The sequence below is a fragment of the Mobula birostris genome, chromosome 9 (genome assembly GCF_030028105.1).
Source record: "Mobula birostris isolate sMobBir1 chromosome 9, sMobBir1.hap1, whole genome shotgun sequence".
Lineage (NCBI taxonomy): Eukaryota > Metazoa > Chordata > Chondrichthyes > Myliobatiformes > Myliobatidae > Mobula > Mobula birostris.
In genome coordinates this window covers 25,389,267-25,409,771 of record NC_092378.1, presented here as the reverse complement: position 1 = coordinate 25,409,771, position 20,505 = coordinate 25,389,267, and the positions used below count along the sequence as shown (strand labels likewise).

Genomic DNA, 20,505 nt, shown 5'->3' with positions numbered 1-20,505 from the left:
AAATAGTCTGAAAGTCCCCGAGTCCCCGATAGCGGCGGCAAAAGGGAGAAACTCCCTGCTATAAACCTCCAGGCACCGACAATTGCCGATGCCTTGGGAGCGGCCGACCACAGCCGACACTGAGTCCGTTCGTCCGAAAACTTCGTGCCTCCGATCAGCCCTTCCGATACAGCCTCCTGAGCCCCATCCTCTGCCGAGCGCCTTCGACCTAGCCCCGGCCGCTGAAACAAGCAAAGCCGAGGATTCGGGGCCTTCTGCTCCAGAGATTCCGGTTACCACACAGTAGCAGCGGCAACGAAGCGGGCATTTCAGAAGTTTTCCAGATGTTCCTCCGTACTCTTACGTCTGTCTCCATCAAATCAGAATTGTGCACGGTCCCCTACTTGACAGATTACAGATATCATTCACCCGAGAGGCCGCGCGCGCTGCTGTATCTGTGGTTCTTCTGAAACATTCTATTCCAGCAAAAATGTTTAAAGATTTGACCTGTCAGATATCTCAGTTCATTTAAAAACTTTATTGCTAATTTAATTATTTTAAACATTGCATGCTCACTGTTGTTAATCTCATAAGTAGTATCATTGTAGCACCTTCCAAATTAAGTGATAGGACAGAATACAACTGGTTGGTGTTCTGTGTTAAAATGAACAGCAGACCGAGCCATTGACTATTAGCTGGCAGTTCTGAAGGGAACCACAGGCAGTCAGCCACTTGCAGCTCAGCATGTCTGGGACTTTTGTGCATCCTACTGACATACTGAGGAAAGGGGCCAGAATGATTTGTTATTTTATTCTTTGTTAGTATTTTAATTTGTTTTTCATTATTAATTATATTTTTGCAATCTTTAATATTACTCCAAACATGTTTAGTTTTAAAATGCCCTGAACTAGCCAATAAACTTTTAATACGTGTACTGCATTGAGAGAGCAGACTGTTTGCCTGTGCATAACTGCTGAATGGCTCCTGCTTCATCTTGTTACATGCCCCTTTGATGTGAAATTCAGGAAGCAAAACCAAACAATATATGTTTCTTTTTTTTCAGCCTGCTGATCTTCTGCGCAAATTCACCAGCTCACAGAAATTTAGTCTCCATGTTTGCTGCTTGAGGGCATGCCCCAATGATCCTAACCAAAACACCTCGAACAGGGCCAACCTGAAGCAAGTTTGCTTCATTGTCTCAACTTTTTCTTCCTCTCCATAAAGTTTCATCTTCAACAAAATTACTGTGGGTGTGGAGTTTTTCTTCAGAACTAATTGAAGGCTGTTTCACCTTTAGCTGTAACGGTGCAGAACCAACTTTACCTGTATCTCATCAGACAACTTGCAGTATGAATTTAATGTTTGCCTTTGAGCAAGTCTCAAATGCACGTTGACCTCCAAGCCATTATCAACTTGTTTAATGCAGTGTATGAAGGGATGAGCTTTGCGTCTTTGTTCATGTGACAATGATTCTGCACTATATTGTCCCAATATACCACACTGCTTTTTGACAAAAGTCAGAGGAGCAGAAAACAGATTATGTGGACATGAAAGAGTCACCTAGATGGTATGTTGCCTCCCAGGTTCCATGGTCGGAGACAAAGGACGAGAGTGAACAGCTGGAAATCGTGGTACATATTAGTACCAAAGACATGGGTAGGAACAGGGAGGTCCTGAAGAGAGAGTATAGGGAGTTGGGCAGAAAGCTGAAAAGCAGTGCTTCCAGGGTGGCAATCTCAGGATTGTTGCCATATGCCAGTGAATAGGATGATTTGGCAGATAAATGTGTGGCTGAAGAATTGATGCGAGGGAGGCAAGGTCGAGATTTCTGAATCATTGGGATCACTTCAAGGGAAGGCATAACCTGTACAAAAGGGATGGATTACCCGTAAACCCGAGGGAGTCCAATATCCTTGTGGGTAGTTTTGCTAGAGCTGTGGAGGAGGGTTTAAACTAATTTGGCAGGGGGATGGGAATGGAGTGATGGAGCTGAGGTTGGAATAGTTGGTATACAAGTAGATGTTATGTGTAGTGAGACTGAGGAAGAACAGGCAGGCGGTAGGGTTAAATTGCAGTCAGCAGGATGAGTTAAAATCAAAAACAGTGATGAATACAGGACTGAGAGTGTTCTGTGTACTGCGTGCATTCAAATATAAGGTTGATGATTACGTGGAGGATTTAGATTAGATTAGATTACGCAGTACTCTTTTATTGTCATTTAGTAATGTATGCATTAAGAAATAATACAATGTTCCTCCAGAATGATATCACAGAAACACAAGACAAACCAAGACTAAAAAACTGACAAAAACCACATAATTATAACATATAGTTACAACAGTGCAAAGCAATACCATAATTTGATAAAGAACAGACCATGGGCACGGTAAAAAAAAGAAGTCTCAAAGTCTCTCGAAAGTCCCATCATCTCGCGCAGATGGTAGAAGGAAGAGAAACTCTCTTCCTGCCATGAACTTCCAGCGCCACAAACTTGCAGATGCAGCACCTTGGAAGCACCCAACCACAGCCGACTCTTGAATCCGTCCGAAAACTTCCAGCCTCCGACCAGCCCTCCGACAGCGAGCACCATCAATGCCGAGTGCTTCGACCCCGGCCCCAGGAACAGGCAATAGGCAAAGCCGAGGATCTGGGGCCTGCCCCTCCAGAGATTCTCAATCGCACAGTAGCAACGGCAGCGAAGCAGGCATTTCATCTGGAGAAACTTCTGTTCCTCCGTGCTTCTCACATCTCTCTCTATCAAATCAGGATTGTGCACAACCCCTACTTACAAATACAATATCATTTCGGAGCGGCCGTGCACACTTCGTCGCGTCGCCATCTTCTCCTTCCCTCCTTTAGAGTTTGGCAGGTATGATGTTGTGAGTCATGGCCGAAAGAAGATCATAGTTGGGAGCTTAATATTCCAAGGATACACATTGTATTGAAAGGACAAGCAGATAAGCAGTGGTGGTGGGGTGGCTTGTTTTTTAAAAAAAAATGCAATCAAATCCTTAGAGGTGACATAGGGTTTGAAGATGTAGAATTAAGAAACTGCAAGAATAAAAAGGCTTGGAGTTTTTTTTTACAGATCTCTGAACAGTAGGTAGGATTGGGCTACAAGTTACAATGGAAGATAGAAAAGGCATGTAAAAAGGGAAGTATTGTGATAATCGTGGGGGATTCAATATGCAGTAGACTGGGGGAAAATCAAGTTGGTGCTGGATCCCAAGAGAGGAAATTTGTAGAATGCCAGTGAGATTGCTTTCTAGTGTAACTTGTGGTTGAGCTCAGGGAACGGCAATTATGGATTGGATGTTGTGTAAAGATCCGGATTTGATTAGGAAGCTTAAGGTAAAGGACCCCTTGGGCAGCAGGAATCATAATATGGTAGAATTCACCCTGCAGTTTTAGAAGAAGATTGTCAAATGTATTGGTATTCCAATGGAGTAAAGAGAATTACAGAGGCACCAGAGAGGAGCTAGTCAAAGTTGATTGGAAGGTGACACTAGCCGGAATGGCAGCAGAGCAACAATGGCTAGTGTTGCTGAGGAAAAATTTAGAGATCCCATCCTAGAGATGTAGAAGTTTTCTGAAGTGAGGATGAGGCAACCGTGACTAACAAGGGAAGTCAAAGAGAGCATGAAAACAATAGATAGGGTACATGATATTGTTCAAATTACTGGAAAGGTAGAGGATTGGGAAGCTTTTAAAAACCAACAAAGCATCTTAAAAAATCCATAAAGAGAGAAAAGATGAAATATTGGTCATATCAGAAGCCACAAAGTTGGAATGGGAGCAAATCAGCCTCAATATTGTGGAATTACCCAAGATGAAAGGGCTTTGTCTTCCCAGATATTTTTCAGTTTTTGTTTTCAGTCTTTTACATTAGGAAAATTGGAACTAGTAGGGACAGAGTACTGCAAATCCAGACAGCAAAATGTAGTCATTAGATCCTGTTGCACTTTACCTGAAATGCCAACTATCCCTTTGCCTCTGCACATGTGCTTGACCTGCTGGTTTATTTTGATCCAGATTTCAGCATAATGCTCGGTATCCACCGGTTGAAACCTAATTACTACACATGAAGTGCTCTGCTTTGTGGCACAGCCACACCAGTGTTACATGGAGTCATTTGGATCTCTAGGACCACACAGTAAAAAGAAAAATCTTCTGTGGGATGAGAAGAATGAGTGGGCGAGAGCAAGCACGGATTCAGTCCTTTATAACTTAAAGGGCAAAGAAATAAAGGACTTGTATTTTCTATTGAAGCTGTGAGTTTATTTCTTTTCTAAAGAAGTTTGTTTTTAGGCTATCTGAATGCTTATTGATTTGTTTTTGGTGTATTAAGATTTTGAGCTTTCTCATCACATAGTGAAGCAGATTTGTTTTGGAAAATTAAAACCTGTTTCCAGGTTTTCATTATCTTCTGGTTTTGGGTATATTTAATGCAAAAATGACAATCTCGTCCAAAGAACACTGACAAACAGAACTGAAAGAGCTGCTCCAATTAATGATACAACTCCAGCCATAAATATCAAAAGATGTTGAATACATTCAGCACATCAGGCTGAATGTGAGGGATATTTATCAGAATTAACAGACCTAGAACTGGTTTCTCTTTTCAAACATGCTGTTTGACCTGCTGAATTTTTCCAGTATTTCATATTTTTATTTAAGATTTTCAGCATCTGTATTTTCTTGCTCTTACACTAATTCCATTCAGTACCGACGTGCTTTTAACCAGTTACGTCCAACTCATCCCAAAGCCAGGTTTCTAAATAGCTGTGCCCAGTAACAAACTGCACTGGTGATTTGTACTTGAAAAGAAATTCAATAGGTTATCAAAGAATACGGATGTCAAAACTAGAGATGATTATAAATAAGAAAACTCAGGCAGTCTACCTGGAATTTAGGGGTCATGAGAAGAAAATTAACCTTTCAACTCAGTCAACTGATGAAAGATCATCAGTCCAACAGATTAACTGTTTCCCTCTCTACAGATACTGCCTGATTTTATGTACTTACAGCATTTTTTAAATTTCTGATATTTAGAGTACACAGGATTGTGTTTGTGAGATAAGATTGAAATGAATTGTTTTAATCTGTTTTTCTTTGCAGCTGTTTGATAGGGTGAGAGAAGACTTCCAGAAAAAGATTATTCCTATTTGCAGTGAGCTGATGCAACCTAATCTGGCAATCAGCTCAGAAGACACCGAACGATTGCTCTCCTGCATTAATATAATCTTCCACTGTGCGGCCACCATACGATTTGATGAGCCTTTGAAGTATGTCCCCAGAATAACTTTCCTGTCAAAGAGTTATATTTTATTAATATCTGCTTTTTTCTGTTTACCATTATTTGGTACAGATAATTAACTTTGCATACAGTTTTCTGTTGTTGCTGTTTATAACCCTGATAATAATTAAGTTTAATTTTTTTGCTCTGTTTCTTGTATTTTTCCCCGAACTCTTGTGTGGGATACTTTACCTTATCAGTGTAATCTTTCTGGTCTACTTTTAAGATAATTTCACCTAATAGTCTCATAAAAATAAAGAACAATTAATGCTGCTAAAGAACCTTCTAAACTAGATTTACTTCATGATATGATTTAGCAATACCAGAGAAAATCTGATCTTATTAATTGGAAGATATTGTGTACAACACTGATATTTTGCACACTAAAGGTTATCAGAACAATTCCAAGGTTTAATAAATCATGGAAGTTTGTGCATTTTTTAACTGAAATCAACACTTCCACATTTTAGTGAGGAAAATAACATGGTTATTAGCATAATTTATCATTACAAGATCTCTTTAGCAAAATTGATTAAAATAATAGTATAGAATTTAAAGCAGGCTTTTCCCTCTTCCGGTTATGGATTGAGAAAAGCAACTGTTTCTGGCCTCAAACTTCTCAAAACGGGAACACAAGAAGTGCAACAGATCATTTATTGTAGGATAATGAGTGCTTTCTTTTCATTCAGCTTCAAGGTTTCTACTAATACTGCTCTTCACCCAGTTGTTAAAAGCTTATTGTGATAGTTCACACTCCAGTATTTCAAAGTTAAGCCCTTGATTCTTCATAGCAGTGCAACAGAAATTATATTTGAAATGAGATAAAGGGATTAAACTTGCATTGTTAGCAGTGCTGTGCACCCTGTATTCCATTTTACTAAATTGAGAATAGATCAGCCATTTCAGAGTTTTATCGCATAAAACAATACAGCACAGAAATAGGCTCTTCAATCCAAGGAACCTGTGCCGAGTATCATGCCAAATTAAACTTTGCCTGCACATGATCCAAATCCCTTCATCTCCTGCATATTTGTATGCCTGTCTAAACAACCCTTGAACACCACTATCATATCTGCTTTCATTACCACCCCTTCCCTTAGCTTCCGTTCTGAGAAAGCTACCTCAAGTTTGTCCAAGCTGCTATTAATTTGACAAATCCACTGAGCTCTGTTATTTTTTATATAATTAAGCATAAAATTGCATGTTATGAGTCCCTGTAACTGCCAAGAATATAAAATCCTATGTTTTGAATTATAGTGTGCAATTATTTCCCTAATTTGAGAATGAATTATTCCAGTCAATGATCCTACTTTCCTTTCTCTCGTGTTGTGCAGACATGCCCTCCAGTTGAACGTGGTGGCCACACAGCAGCTCTTGGTGCTGGCCCGACAGATGCAGAAGCTTGACGCCTTCATCCACATCTCCACTGCTTATGCCAACTGCAACCGCAACCATGTTGATGAGGTCATCTACCCTCCAGCTGTAGAGCCAAAGAAACTCATTGACTCTTTAGAGTAAGTCTTTTATAGCTTTGTTATTAATCCACTCCTCCCCTCCTTTTTTCCCCTGTCAACTGTGTGAAAATTGAGAGCTGTAGATAAAAGGGAGGGACGGAGAGAACAAAAGGGAAGGTCAATGATGTACTGTACCCTAGGAGAAACTAAATGACAAAAATGCTGGTGGTGGTGGCTGAAAGATGATAAAGCCCAATCGATGACAAAAGGTATATCTCAGAAATATGTTAAGGGAAAGAGACAAATTAAAAGTGAATTTACCGAAAGGGAGAGTGCAATCTGTGTTTGAATGAGACTGGTGGTCAGAGAATGTAATAGTGGTCGGAGAGTAGAGTTGGCAGACAATGGGATATCCGTACTTAGAAAGTGTAACTAATAGTTGTTGAAGCATTATCGTTAATGGGGTAGCCGGAGGGTATAATAGGTGTCTGAACAGTGTGATCAGTAGTTAACGGGATGTGGTTTGTAGTCAGAGGTATAATCATTATACAGAGGTGTAAGTTGAAGGTTGTGGGCTGGTGTAATGTTCAGGAGGTGTATTTGTGAGTCAGGCTGACAGGTTACTACGTGGTGGTCTGGTTCAGTCCATTTTCAATGGGAGGGGATTTTGGACTAGGATCATAAGCTTGGGTACAAATGAGAGCTCACCAGAATTAGGGATGTAAAACAGAACCAGTTAAGTACCCACCATAAAGGTTTTCCAGTGATGGTCTCCTCCCCAAATATTACACTGACTCTGAGAACCTTTTCATGTTTGATTAACCTGTTGGCAATGCAGAGAACACATGCCTGAATGAAAATTGTAGAGGTTGCTTACAGGATTACTTTGCATGGTATTGGATGCTACCTGTATGTTCCATGTCAGAACAGACAAGAGAGAATCCAAAATGAAAATTGAGGACTTTATGCTCTGAATAAAGTCTGGTCTGATTTTAAATTATTGCATAAAGTGTGATTGTGGCGTAACATGCTGTTTACATAGGATTTATATGATGGTGAATTTTGCATTAGAGTTTTGAGAAGTATTTTCAAGATACTTGAAATAAAACAGAAAATAATGTGATAGTCAAATTTTCAAAATTTATGGTATTCTGCTCTTGGTTTGACGTGCCAAATACCATAGTTTTAGCATCTGTTCTGCATGCCTAGAATTGTTACCTTTTGACTTGATGGTTTGGACACATCCAGACACAAACAATATGAATATCCAATTAGTTGCCACTACCTTAAATTCCATGCAAAAGATCAGGTTTGTTGATATTAAATTTCCCCACGTTTTTATATTTGCACAGAAACTGTCATGCGTTATGCTAAAGGGTTGTCTACATAGTTTTTGCCATTCTGAAAGTAGGAAAAATTTTCATCTGTCCAAATGTCTGCTGTAGTGATGTCATCAAGCCACAAGATTTTTTTAAAAGCCACTGATTAAAAGTTTAATAAGAATGCTAAAACATATGATTAATTCAAATCATATTATTGTGAAATGATTTTCCCCATGTTACTGATACTGCAAATATTAATAGTTTTGTTTGTGTGACTAATGCATAGAATAATCAGTGGAGTTTAATAACTCCTTCAGATACAAAGCCTTGAAGTCAGGATAAGGTATGTGGTCTTAAGCTTTGTCCACGACTTCTCTATTGGAAACTACGTGGGTAGATTACACCCCACTCTCTGTTCTTAACAGGTTTCTATCTCAGCATGAGCTCTGATTCTGGGATCTTTTCATGCAAAGCCATGTTATATTCGTGACTTATGTGAAATCACTAATTCACAGATAAATTTTATAGGTAATCCCTTCATTCATGAATTCTGGTGTCAAAATTTATTAATATTGTCCACAAGAAGGATCTCTGCTTGAAACATCAACTCTTTAATCCCCTCCATAGATGCTGCCTGACCAGCTGAGTTCCTTCATTTTGTGTGTTGCTCTGGATTTCCAGCATCTGCAGAATCTGGTGAAGGCAGCAGGCCAGGCAGCATCTCTAGGAAGAGGTACAGTCGATGTTTCAGGCCGAGACCCTTCATCAGGACTAACTGAAAGAAGAGCTAGTAAGGGATTTGAAAGTGAGATCCGAAATGATAGGAGAAGACAAGAGGGAGAGGGATGGAGCCAGGAGCTGGACAGTTGATTGGCAAAAGAGATATGAGAGGATCATGGGACAGGAGGCCTAGGGAGAAAGAAAAGGGGGAGGGGGGAAAAACCAGAGGATGGGCAAGGGGTATAGTGAGAGGGACAGAGGGAGAAAAAGAAGAGAGAGAAAAAGAATGTGCGTGTATATAAATAAATAAATAACAGATGATTGATAAGTTTGTGGCCTACGGTAGAAGGAGATGAGTTAACTCTGAGTGAGTGAATATGCAGAAGGTTTGAAGTTAATAACTAATCTCCTTCTACCTTAGGCCACGAACTTATCAATCACCCTTGCTGTGGACACTTTCTGGAGGTCCAAGATCTGTATGCTCCACGACGGCTGGACTAAGTGTGTAAATGTAGGAGGGGACTATGTTGAAAAATAAATGTGCTAGGTTTTCTAAAATTGATTCCTTCTACCTTAAACCAGAAACTTGTCATTCACCCCTCGTAAGGTCTTGTATATTTTTGGCCTTGGATTTGATGTGTCTCAGTGAAATTAAATGTACTGTTTAAAAATTTTTTAAATGTGCAGGCACAGCATTGATCAGAGCTCTCACACCATCAGAAAGCTTCTCGTAATGTACGAGTCAGGCAATGAATTAACATTCCAAATGACTTACATTAGTCACAAGGGTAAATGCGGTCAGTAGCCACTCTTGGGAATAAGCAAACAGTTTTAATTGGCAGATGTAGGTAAGAATGACAAGCCAAGTGGGACTTAAAAAAAAATTATAAGATTCCTAAACCCATGCTTGTCATTCCAGTTACAGAGTAAAGCAGTCTAGAAATAGGCCATTTGGCTCATCAAATCTGCATTTGTCCTTTTGTTGAGTGATCCTATTAAGGTGATTCCCTTTGCTGTCTTTCCATATCTTTACAATTATTTTTCTAGCAATTATTTATCCAGTTCCCTCTTGACCAGGACATTCAAAGCTTCCTGGCATCCTCCTGGATTACTTCATGCACAAAAAGATTTTTCCTCAGTTCCCAGGTTTTATCATAAATCTATTCTCTCTGGTGATTGTTGGCTTTGCAATGGTATATTTTTGCTTACTGTGTAAATCTCCCTAGAGTTTAAACACTTCTATCTGATGTCTTTTTGCCCTTCTCTTAGTAGAACAATTTCAGCTTCTTCAATCAATCCATTTAGGACTTTATTCCCTAGTGTGTTGGACAATGAGGGGTAGGTTTTTATAGATGCATATAAAATTGAAGAGTACACTTAGGGTAAATGCAAGCAGGCTTTTTCCACTGACTGTGGGTGAGAATAGAACTAGGAGTCATGAGTTATGGATGAAAGGTTAAATGTTTACGGGGAATACAAGGAAAAACTTTTTCAGTCGGGGTAGTGAGTGTATAGAACAAGCTGCCATTGGATGTGGTGGATGCAGGTTCGATTTCAACATTTAAGAGAATATAGATAAGTACATATATAGAAGGGGTATGGAGGGCTATTTGTTGGTGGTATAGGAAGAATAATGGGTCAGCATGGACTAGATGGGCCAAAGGGCTTGTATATATGCTGCATTACTCTAACTCGTATGTACTTCCAAACTCTGCAGAACAAGGAAAGGAATAGCATATCATTTTTCAAATTGCTCTGCCTGCCTCTGAGAACCTGCCAATGAGATATCTAATGTTAGCAATAGACTGCATCGTCTATTTAAAATTTGCAGTACATCTGTGATACCAAGCACCATATCTATCTATATAGTGAACTTAATGAGTTGATTAATGCAATGCTTCAAATTATTAAGGAGTCTGAATTTAAATTCTGCCTACTAATTGCCGTCCTCTTGAACATCCAGCAAATCTAATTGTGACTGTTGGTAACTGATGAACAAGTTTCCTCTTACTGGTGGCAGTAATATGTATTAGTTTCAAAATTATTTGAAAGTGGGCATCTGACCTAACTATAGTATGGAAAGGTCCTCACCTCTTGGATCCCATTTCTCTCGATTTATTTAGGTCTGGGAATTTAAGGCATGTATAGCAAAAATGTTATTAAAATGAAGCTAAGTTGGATCTTACTGTCACTGACTGAGATTTCCAGACTCGGTTAAAGTTGCAAGTTGGGTGTAGTAAATTGGAGCCAGGTTTGAAAATGTAACAATTTTAACATTCTTGCTTTCCCCACCCCCACCAAGATCTTGGTGCAGAAGCAAAACGCTAAATGTTATTCTGCATGTTTGTTATTCACAGTTGATTGTACAAGTACTATAACCAAAATTAAAATGTAGGCCTTTTAGAGACTCCCATGTCTGAATAACATTTGGGGTCAAGGAGAATTGTTACCGTTGTTATGAGGAAAACTGTTCTGCAATCGAAGTTTTGTATATTGTTTGTTAATAGTGGAAAAAATGAAGACATAGGATTACTACAAAAGATGGTAAAACCATTTGTCTGAGGAGGTGATGTTTTCTAGCAGTGCCACATTTCAAAGACTTAAAATTATCATAGACTACAAGAATGAATAATATAAAATCAAAGAAAGATGGCGGTGCTGTCTAACGCAGCGGCGCCTCGGGGCCAACCAAAGGTATTGCTTTTTTAAATGTCTTTCTTACGATCACAATACAATGCTGGGCTCCAAGAACTTTGGGTACTGTAATCTACCCCATCAGTGAGCTGCTTGTTGTCGGAGGAACTGGCCTTGGAGCAGACCATGTTGCTGCTTGTTACAGGAAGGCATTGGAGTTGGTGAGTGAAAGTTGGCTGTAGTGCAACCGTAGGCAATTGTCTTGGATGTTTCTCTTGTGATCGAAAGAACCTGGTGAATATTGATAATGTAAGGTGCCCCAGGCTGGTTTCTCTTGTTTAGTGGTATGACAGATAGCAGGGAGCTGCATGGCCTCAGTTGTAGTGAGGACTAGGCCCCAAGCTGTGGGCTTGCCTGTTGATATAGTCCAGGAGAGGAGACACCGGAGGGCAGTGTAACATGGCGTCTATGCTCAGTTGGGTGCTGCCTTCCAGTGTTTAATTGATGGAATGACAAGCTGGATTGTGTGTACGTGTTGTCTGCAGACTGCTGGGAACTGCATCATCAATTTACAGGACATGTCACCCAGGAACTTGGGGGATATATACATGTGGGTGTATGTATGTGTATATTATATATATATATATGTGTGTGTGTGTGTATGTATGTATATGTGTGTGTGTATGTGTATATATATATTTGAATGTGGGTCTTCAGGCTCCTGGACCTTCTCGCCAGTGATAGTAATGAGAAGAGGGCATATCCCAGAAGGTGAGGATACTTAATGGTGGATGCTACCTTCTTGAAGCACTGTCTCTCAAAGGTATCTGCGATGATGGGGAGGGGTATGCCCCTCACAGAGCTGGATTTCTTTGTAATATATTATTCCTTACCAAATTCTCTTGACACTGATTATGTTCCTACCTCCCTTATGAACAGTGAATTCCAGATGATGACTACTCTGGAGAAAAAAGCTTTTACTCACACTGCCCAATTAAGCCAATTATTTTGCTAAACTCTGGGTTTTTGGTGTAACTACATATATCCTGTTGGATTTGCCTCTTGTTTTAATCCAATACATTCAATTTTCTCACAAAACCAGGATTGGACATTGTCAATTTCCATTTTTTAAAAAAAAATCAACCTGTTTATCATTATGAGCCAAGTTCGAAGATGACGCTGGAAAGTGGTGACTCTTTGCATGCAGCTCCGAAGGGACTCATCAAATATTCTGATTTAGAACAACTACAGCTGAAATCCAGAGTCACAGCCATGGGTACTTCAATAAACAACTTTGTTTTAAGACAAAAAAATCCATCGATCCTCAAAATTGGTGGACTCGAAACTGCAGACTCTAGTCACCAGTGCAGTTTCCCTTTAAGGACAAGGAAACACTGACAACATGCTGGGCAGCAAGATTGAAATGCAGGGCCCTGACGCCTTCGCTCCCTACCATCTTCTTTGCTAATGTGTAGTCTCTAGAAAATGAAGTTCTGAGAACAAAAGGGACATGAGGGACTGCCGGGTCCCTTGTTTCATGGAAACATAGCTCAGCTCAGCATTCTTCATCCTCTGCTTGAACAGGACAGCGGAGTCTCTTAAAGATAGAAGGGGTGGCGTTTGTGTCATTAACATTGTAGTGTAGACAATGCAGTTCTGTCTCAGTCCTGCTCACCCAACCTGGAGCATCTTGTGTGTCATCCATTTTATTTGTCAAGGGGGTTTTCTGTCATCATTGTGTTAACGATGTACATTCCACCCTGACTGACATCAGGCAGACATTGGAGGAGCTGAGCAGCATGATCAACAGTCAAGAAATTGTACATGCCTTGCCTTCCTGATTATTGCCAGGGATTTCAACAGGGCTAGTTATAAGTCTGACCAACTACCACTAGCATATCCCTTGTGGAACCAGAAGAGCCAACCCACTTGACCACTATTACACCACAATCAAGAATGCTTATCATGCTGTCCTACACCCACACTTTGGTAAGTCCAGTAACCTGGCTGTACTACTCCTGGTGTTCAGGCAGAGACTGAGGACCATAGCAGCAATGGTGAGGAGCATGAAGATATGGTCAAAGGAGGTGGAGCAGCACTTACAGGACTGCTTTGAATCAGTGAACTGGGCAGTATTCAGGGATTCATCTTCAGATATAAATGAATATTCCACAGTTGACACCGACTACATGTTCCTGGGTGTTGACATCTGTGAAAATCTGTCTTGGGCCCAAAGTATTGATGTAATTACAAAGAAGGCATGTTGCTGTCATAGTTCGTTAGGAGTTTGAGGGGACCTGATATTGTCACCAAAGATTCTCCCAAATTTCTAAGGTGTACTGAGGAGAGCTTTCTTACTGGTTGCTTCACTCTCTGGTACGGAGAGATCACTTCACAGGATTGTAAAACGCTGCAGAGGGTTGGAGACTCACCCAGCTCCACCATGGGCACCCCCCTTCCCAGCATTAAGGACATCTCCGAAAGGTGATGCCTCAAAAAAGGCAGCATTCTTCAAAAAGGACCCCTCTTCTCATTGCTACCATCACGGAGGATGTACAGGATCCTGAAGATGCACTGAGCATTTTGGGAACAGCTTCTTTCCCTCTGCCATGCCTCTGGAATCAGATTCCTGAACAGACAATGACCAACCCATGAATACTACCTCACTACTTTTGCACTAGTTATTTAATTTTTTTTTTACATATTTCTTACTGTAATAGTTTGTTATGCAGCCACAAAACAAAAATTTCATAGCATATGTCAGTGCTATTAAATCTGATTCTGAGCAACTTGATTACAGAGGGCTCTTTATAGAGGCATGAAATGGTGTTTGATTCTCAAATCATTCTCCAGACGCTTGTTGGAATAAGTATCCATGAGATTATGATTAACAAAAGACAAAAGGGGGCATTTCAAACATAAAACAGTCCAGCACAGAAACAGATATTTCAGCCCACAGTATTGCACCAAAATAATTAAACGAGTAATGTAACGCCTCACTAAACTCATTCCTTCTGCCTACACGATGTTCCTATCCCACCATTCTCTGTACATTCATGTTCCTATCTAAGAGCATCTAAAATGTATTTGTTTCCCCTATCACTCCTGGCAGCGCATTCCAGGTACTCAAACCCACTACTGTGTGTGTGTGTGTGGGGGGGGGTGGGTTTGGGAGTCTTGCCCCACACATCTCCTTTAAGCTTGCCTGCTCTCACCTTGAATGCATTCCCTCTCGTGCATATTCTGTTTTATAATGTTTTTGTCTGCAACTGCAAGTAACCTGTTTATCAAAAATCCTTCTAGAATTTTAACCACAGATGGAGATTTAGAAAGCTATTGTCTACAAATATTGTTGTGAAGTGCTACCTTTCAAAGTGTGACATATTGTATATTCAAAAGCAGCTGGATTGTTCTTGGGATTGTTCCTGACTTAGCCCACTATTTGTGTTCACCTTTCTTGGGATGCCTGCAGCCACCATCTTTTGTAGTGTAGTTTCCAATGTCCAGATGGCCTGGACTGCAATTTTGCAAAATATTTTCTGCAATCAGAGTGGTAAATCTGTGGAATTCTTTGCTACAGGAAGCTGTGGAGGCCAAGTCTTTGGGTATATATAAGGCAGAGGTTGACAGATTCTTGATTAGTCAGAACATGAAAGGATACGGGGTGAGGGGAAGGGAGGAGATTAGGGCTGAGGAAAATTGGATCAGCCATGATGAAATGGTGGAGCAGACTTGATGGGCCAAAAGGGCCTAATTCTGCTCGTATATCTTATGGTCTTCGCCACTTTCACAGTATTTACAATTCCATTTCATTCTGTAAATTATCTATGGGCTATATCCTGCTCATGGCTATCCAAGAGTTCTGTAGGAAGCCACAGTTTAGCCACAATGTGCATTTCAGGCTTGCACTTGTTTTAGGTAGTGTGGAAATGCAGGAAGAGCTTGATGCTAGATACGGACACATCTGACTTCTTGCTTTGTTCTTGGACTTGGAGCTACGAGACACTTCATTTTAGTGGGATTACTGCCTTGAATGAAAATGGTGTATCTACTTCATTGGCTCACAAAAGGTCTGAATTGACTTTGAGCTCCAGCAGGTTCTGAAGCTCAAAATCAAACATCCCCAGTATCTAGGACATCTTCAAGAGCAATGCCATAAAAGGTAGCATCTGTCATGAAGGACCCCATCACCCAGGACATGGCCTCTTCTCATCAGGGAGGAGGTACAGGAACCTGAAGACACACACAAAAAGATTCAGGAATAGCTTCTTCACTTCTGCCGTCAGATTTCGGAATTGAAATTTACTGCCGCATATCAAAAAAATTCACGACATATGCCAGTGATATTAAACCTGATTCTGGTATCTAAGCACCAGGATGCAAGTGCAAGGTCCTTAAACATTGATATGTCGACTGCATCTATTCAGTGATTCTGTATTGAAGCCATCAGTTTGATTGCTCAATGATTACTGTTGGACTTGCACACAGCTACAGATCACACTATGTCAGAAATCCTGCGGTGATCTTCATGTGTACCATTATAAGCTATTTTCTGTGCTGTCTGTACATTTAATAATGAAATTGCTCATTTTGAGAGTAGCTATAATAAATCAGTTCACATAGTGTAAATTATTTGGAGGGGCTGCATGGTGCTCAAGTTAAACTATGAAGAGCTATCTTGAAGAAAATGATAGCAAAGGATGTAACTTAACCAGATTAACAGATTTAGGAAAAGCTGATTTTGAGAAGCTAAGAATAGAACTTGTGAAGATAAAATACGTAACATTATTGACAACAAAATGAACCATTTAAAATAGTAGTTCCCATAGTGCAGGAAAAATGCATTCTTCCAAAATAAAACCGCTAACTAGCCCCTTGTGAGATTCTGTGAATGAATAAAGACGCAAGGGAAAAACTAAGGGTAAGGAAAGAGACTTGCTTTAATTTATAGGCAAAAGGGAACAATTAAGAGCAAAAAAAAATGTACATTAAGTAAATAAGCAATAATGAAGTCATGGATGAAGGAGATGGAGGAGGCTATTTGTCCTTTCAGTCTTGCTCCACCATTCAATGAATTCGTCTCCTCATCTGCTTCCAATTTCCCCTGGGATCAATAAAGTATGACTATGACTATTCCCTGTTTCTCCCTATATCCGCAGATCACTATGGCTTTAAAATTATATCTAACTTCTCCCTGAATATATTGGTCACCTGCTTTCTATAGTAGAAAATTACAGTGGTTCATTTCTCTCTGAAGAAATTTCTAACTTCAGTTTTAAATGCATAGCTGGCATCTGAAAGCTGTGATTCCAGATTCTGGACTCGCTGGACAATCCTGACCATTTACCCTGCATACCTTCTGTCTAGTCCTACTAGAATTGAAAAGATTTTTTAAGACCCACTCCCCATTTTAACCCAACTACTTTACGACAAGTGAATGGTTAAAATCTGTAGAATCACCTTTCCAATCATGAAACAACGGTTTTTATTTTGCTGTGTCAACTACCTCTGTTCCAAAGTGCATCCACTAAAAGCCAGTTGCTGGATAAATTAAGGTAGTCACACTTGAATTGGAACAAACAGACAAAAGCATAATACAGTGCAATTCTTGCACCCTGAGAACTTTAGTGCCAGACCAGCAGGTTTTCAGGCTATTCAATGTTACTCCCACTGGTACATGAATGCACTTTTCTTTCACTATCTTACACTTTACAAATCAGTATGATAAATTGTCTAGTAAATACAGTAAATTTAAAGGGAGTGGGAAATACACAAGCAGTCCTACTCCAACTCCAAGCTCTGGCCATACATCTCACTTGCATTCTGAATCCCTGGCTCACAATATGCCTCCTTACTGACCATGAATGTAAAAGTTTTGCACTTTTTTCTTTTGTTTTTTTTATTATGATTGAAGTTTACTTTTGAATTAAAAATATTATAAACCAATGAATGAGTTAAATGCTTAAACAATCAGTATTTATGGACAAATGGACAGTGGAAAATTGGAGATTTTCCTGTGCAGAAAGATCTAAAATGGATGCGCAAAGGAAAGGAAGCAGGAGTTAATTACTTGGTCTAGTATATCTGCTCTGCTATAATATAAGATAATGACTGATATTTGCCAGATTCCTTCGCTATCTTTCATGCACCTTGGGTATCCTTAAAATACTGGCACCCCAGTAGGTGTAGAGGATTTATTCCCGGAATTAGAGCATTGTTAGAATTGGTGTGAAAGGGGAACAATTTAAGAGAGGTGCTTGAAGCATGATTTTTTTTTACATGAAGTAGTAGATGCCTTGAAGATACTGCTAGGGAAGGTTGTGGAAAAATGATAGCGGCATTTAGATAGGCACATGAACAGGAATAGAGGGATATAGGACGTGTGCAGGCAGATGGGATTAATTTGGGATAATTTTTTAGCAGATACATAGTGGGCTCGGCTCGATGACCTGTTCTTTTGTATTTTTCTATGTTCAAGAATTGGCTACAGATCTGTTTGGTGTTTTCTTGTCTGACAAACTCGGAATCTCAAACCCATGTTTGTCATAGTTCTTCTTTTGCGAGGACTTATACACAGTCTCAACCAGGTTCTGTTTTACTGAAGCAAAATTTTGAACAAAACTAAGGAGTAGTCAGCTTCTAACATAGAAAAGCTTCTTATCTGATCTTCTGAATGATTGCCTGGAAGTTAGAGAAAGGTTTGATTGGATCATTTGGTAATTGCAAGAGAAATGAGATACAGGACCACACCAAAGTCTGTGGGGATGCCCGGAAAGTAGGGCTGAGTTGGAAAATTTCCATTAATTGAGTTTAATACAAAACAGCACATTGCAATCAATGATTTTTTTTTTGTTTGGCATTTTTGTTTATCTTTTTGTTAGTGTATTGTTTTACTGATTTGACTCATTAAAATAATGTACCGTGAGAAAATTTATGCTTTAATGAGCTTTCTATTTCCATCTGACTATGCCTCTGCCATCTAGCATTCCATCTTTGAAATAGTCCAAATATCTATCTTCTGATGTTTAAAAATGTAACCAGTTCTTTTATTGAGAAAGCCAACTTTGCCCAGAAACTGAGGAAAAGTCAGGTGAAATCAGTTATAAAATGTAAGAGGATTGTGATGCCCCAAACTCCTCTCCTGTAATTTCGAATAAAAAGTAGATATGTCATTCTGGAGTAGTTCAGTGTGCTAGCCCTTTTTGAAGAAATCCTCCTGCATTTTCTTTCATCACAGAAACCAGTCTTTAGCCAATTCACTTCACTCTGCGTAATACGAAGAACTGACTGAAAGCACTAGATACAACAAAGCCTGTGATCTCAAACAACATTTTGGCTGTAACAGTGAAGATCTGTTTTCCAGTATCTGTGTGTCCATCCAAGCTGTTCCCATACAAACATACCACTGGTATCTACTTGGGTATGTTCTAGAAACATAGAAAATCTACAGCACAATACAGGCTGTTCGGTCCACAGAGTTGTGCCAAACATGTCCCTACCTTAGAAATTGCTAGGCTTACCTATAGCCCTCTATTTTACTAAGCTCCATGTACCTATCTAAAAGTCTCTTAAAAGACCCTATCATATCCACCTCCACCACCTTTGCCGGCAGCCCATTCCACGCACTCACCACTCTCTTGAGTAAAAAAAACTTACCCCTGACATCTCCTCTGTACCTACTCCCCAGCACCTTAAACCTGTGTCCTCTTATGGCAACCATTTCAGCCCTGGGAAAAAAGCCTCTGACTATCCACACAATCAAGGCTTCTCATCATTTATACACCTCTATCAGGTCACCTCTCATCCTCCGTCGCTCCAAAGAGAAAAGGCCGAGTTCACTCAACCTACTCTGATAAGGCATGCTCCCCAATCCAGGCAACATCCTTGTAAATCTCCTCTGCACCCTTTCTATGGCTTCCACATCCTTCCTGTAGTGAGGCGACCAGAACTGAGCACAGTACTCCAAGTGTGGTCTATCCGGGGTCCTATATAGCTGCAACATTACCTCTCGGCTCCTAAATTCAATTCCACGATTGATGAAGGCCAGTACACCGTACGACTTCTTAACCACAGAGTCAACCTGCGCAAGATCCCAAGACTTGGACCCCAAGATCCCTCTGATCCTCCACACTGCCAAGAGTCTTACCATTAATACTATATTCTGCCATCATATTTGACCTACCAATGAACCACTTCACACTTATCTGGGTTGAATTCCATCTGCCACTTCTCAGCCCTGTTTTGCACCCTATCAGTGTCCGGCTGTAACCTCTGACAGCCCTTCACACAATCCACAACACCTCCAACTTTTGTGTCATCAGCAAACTTACTAACCCATCCTCCACTTCCTCATCCAGGTCATTTATAAAAATCACAAAGAGTAAGGGTCCCAGAACAGATCTCTGAGGCACACCACTGGTGACCGACCTCCATGCGGAATATGACCTGTCTACAACCACTCTTTGCCTACTGTGGGCAAACCAGTTCTGGACCCACAAAGCGATGTCCCCTTGGATCCCATGCCTCCTTACTTTCTCAATAAGCCTTGCATGGGATACCTTAACAAATGCCTTGCTGAAATCCATATACACTACATCTACTGCTCTTCATCAATGTGTTTAGTCACATCCTCAAAAAATTCAATCAGGCTCATAAGGCATGACCTGCCTTTGACAAAGCCATGCTGACTACTCCTAATCATATTATACCTCTCCAAATGTTCATAAATCCTGCCTCTTGGGATCTTCTGCATCAACTTACCAACCACTGAGGTAAGACTCACTGGGCTATACTGTTCTGTTAAGAAGAAGCTGACAAATTCAGTCCAAGTAGTAACATAACATCAGTCTCCTCTCATTCAACACTAAAATATGGAATGCATCTTCTTACCAATGACCTGCTGAATAATGCACTGTTTGGATTTTGCTTGGACTCTCAAATTTGATTATCACAACCTTCTTAACATGGCTCAAATAACTGATTTCCTGAGGTGAAATAACAGTGACTTTCCTTAACATAAAGGCAATATTTGTTCAAGTGTGGCTTTAAATTGAAAGTAATGAACAATAAGGGGTTGGAACCATGCCTTGCACCAAGATGT

The 20,505-nt window shown here is 40.1% G+C and overlaps 1 protein-coding gene across 2 annotated transcripts in view; it reads left to right on the top strand.

Moving 5' to 3' along the window:
• Positions 1–20,505, top strand: part of LOC140202592 (fatty acyl-CoA reductase 1) — a 176,144-nt gene that overhangs the window by 100,892 nt on the left and 54,747 nt on the right. For both annotated transcript variants that reach the window (XM_072267632.1, XM_072267631.1), the window contains 2 exons: positions 5,098–5,264; positions 6,610–6,789. In XM_072267632.1, the coding sequence (XP_072123733.1) occupies positions 5,098–5,264; positions 6,610–6,789 (347 nt within the window). The remainder of the gene's footprint in view (positions 1–5,097; positions 5,265–6,609; positions 6,790–20,505) is intronic.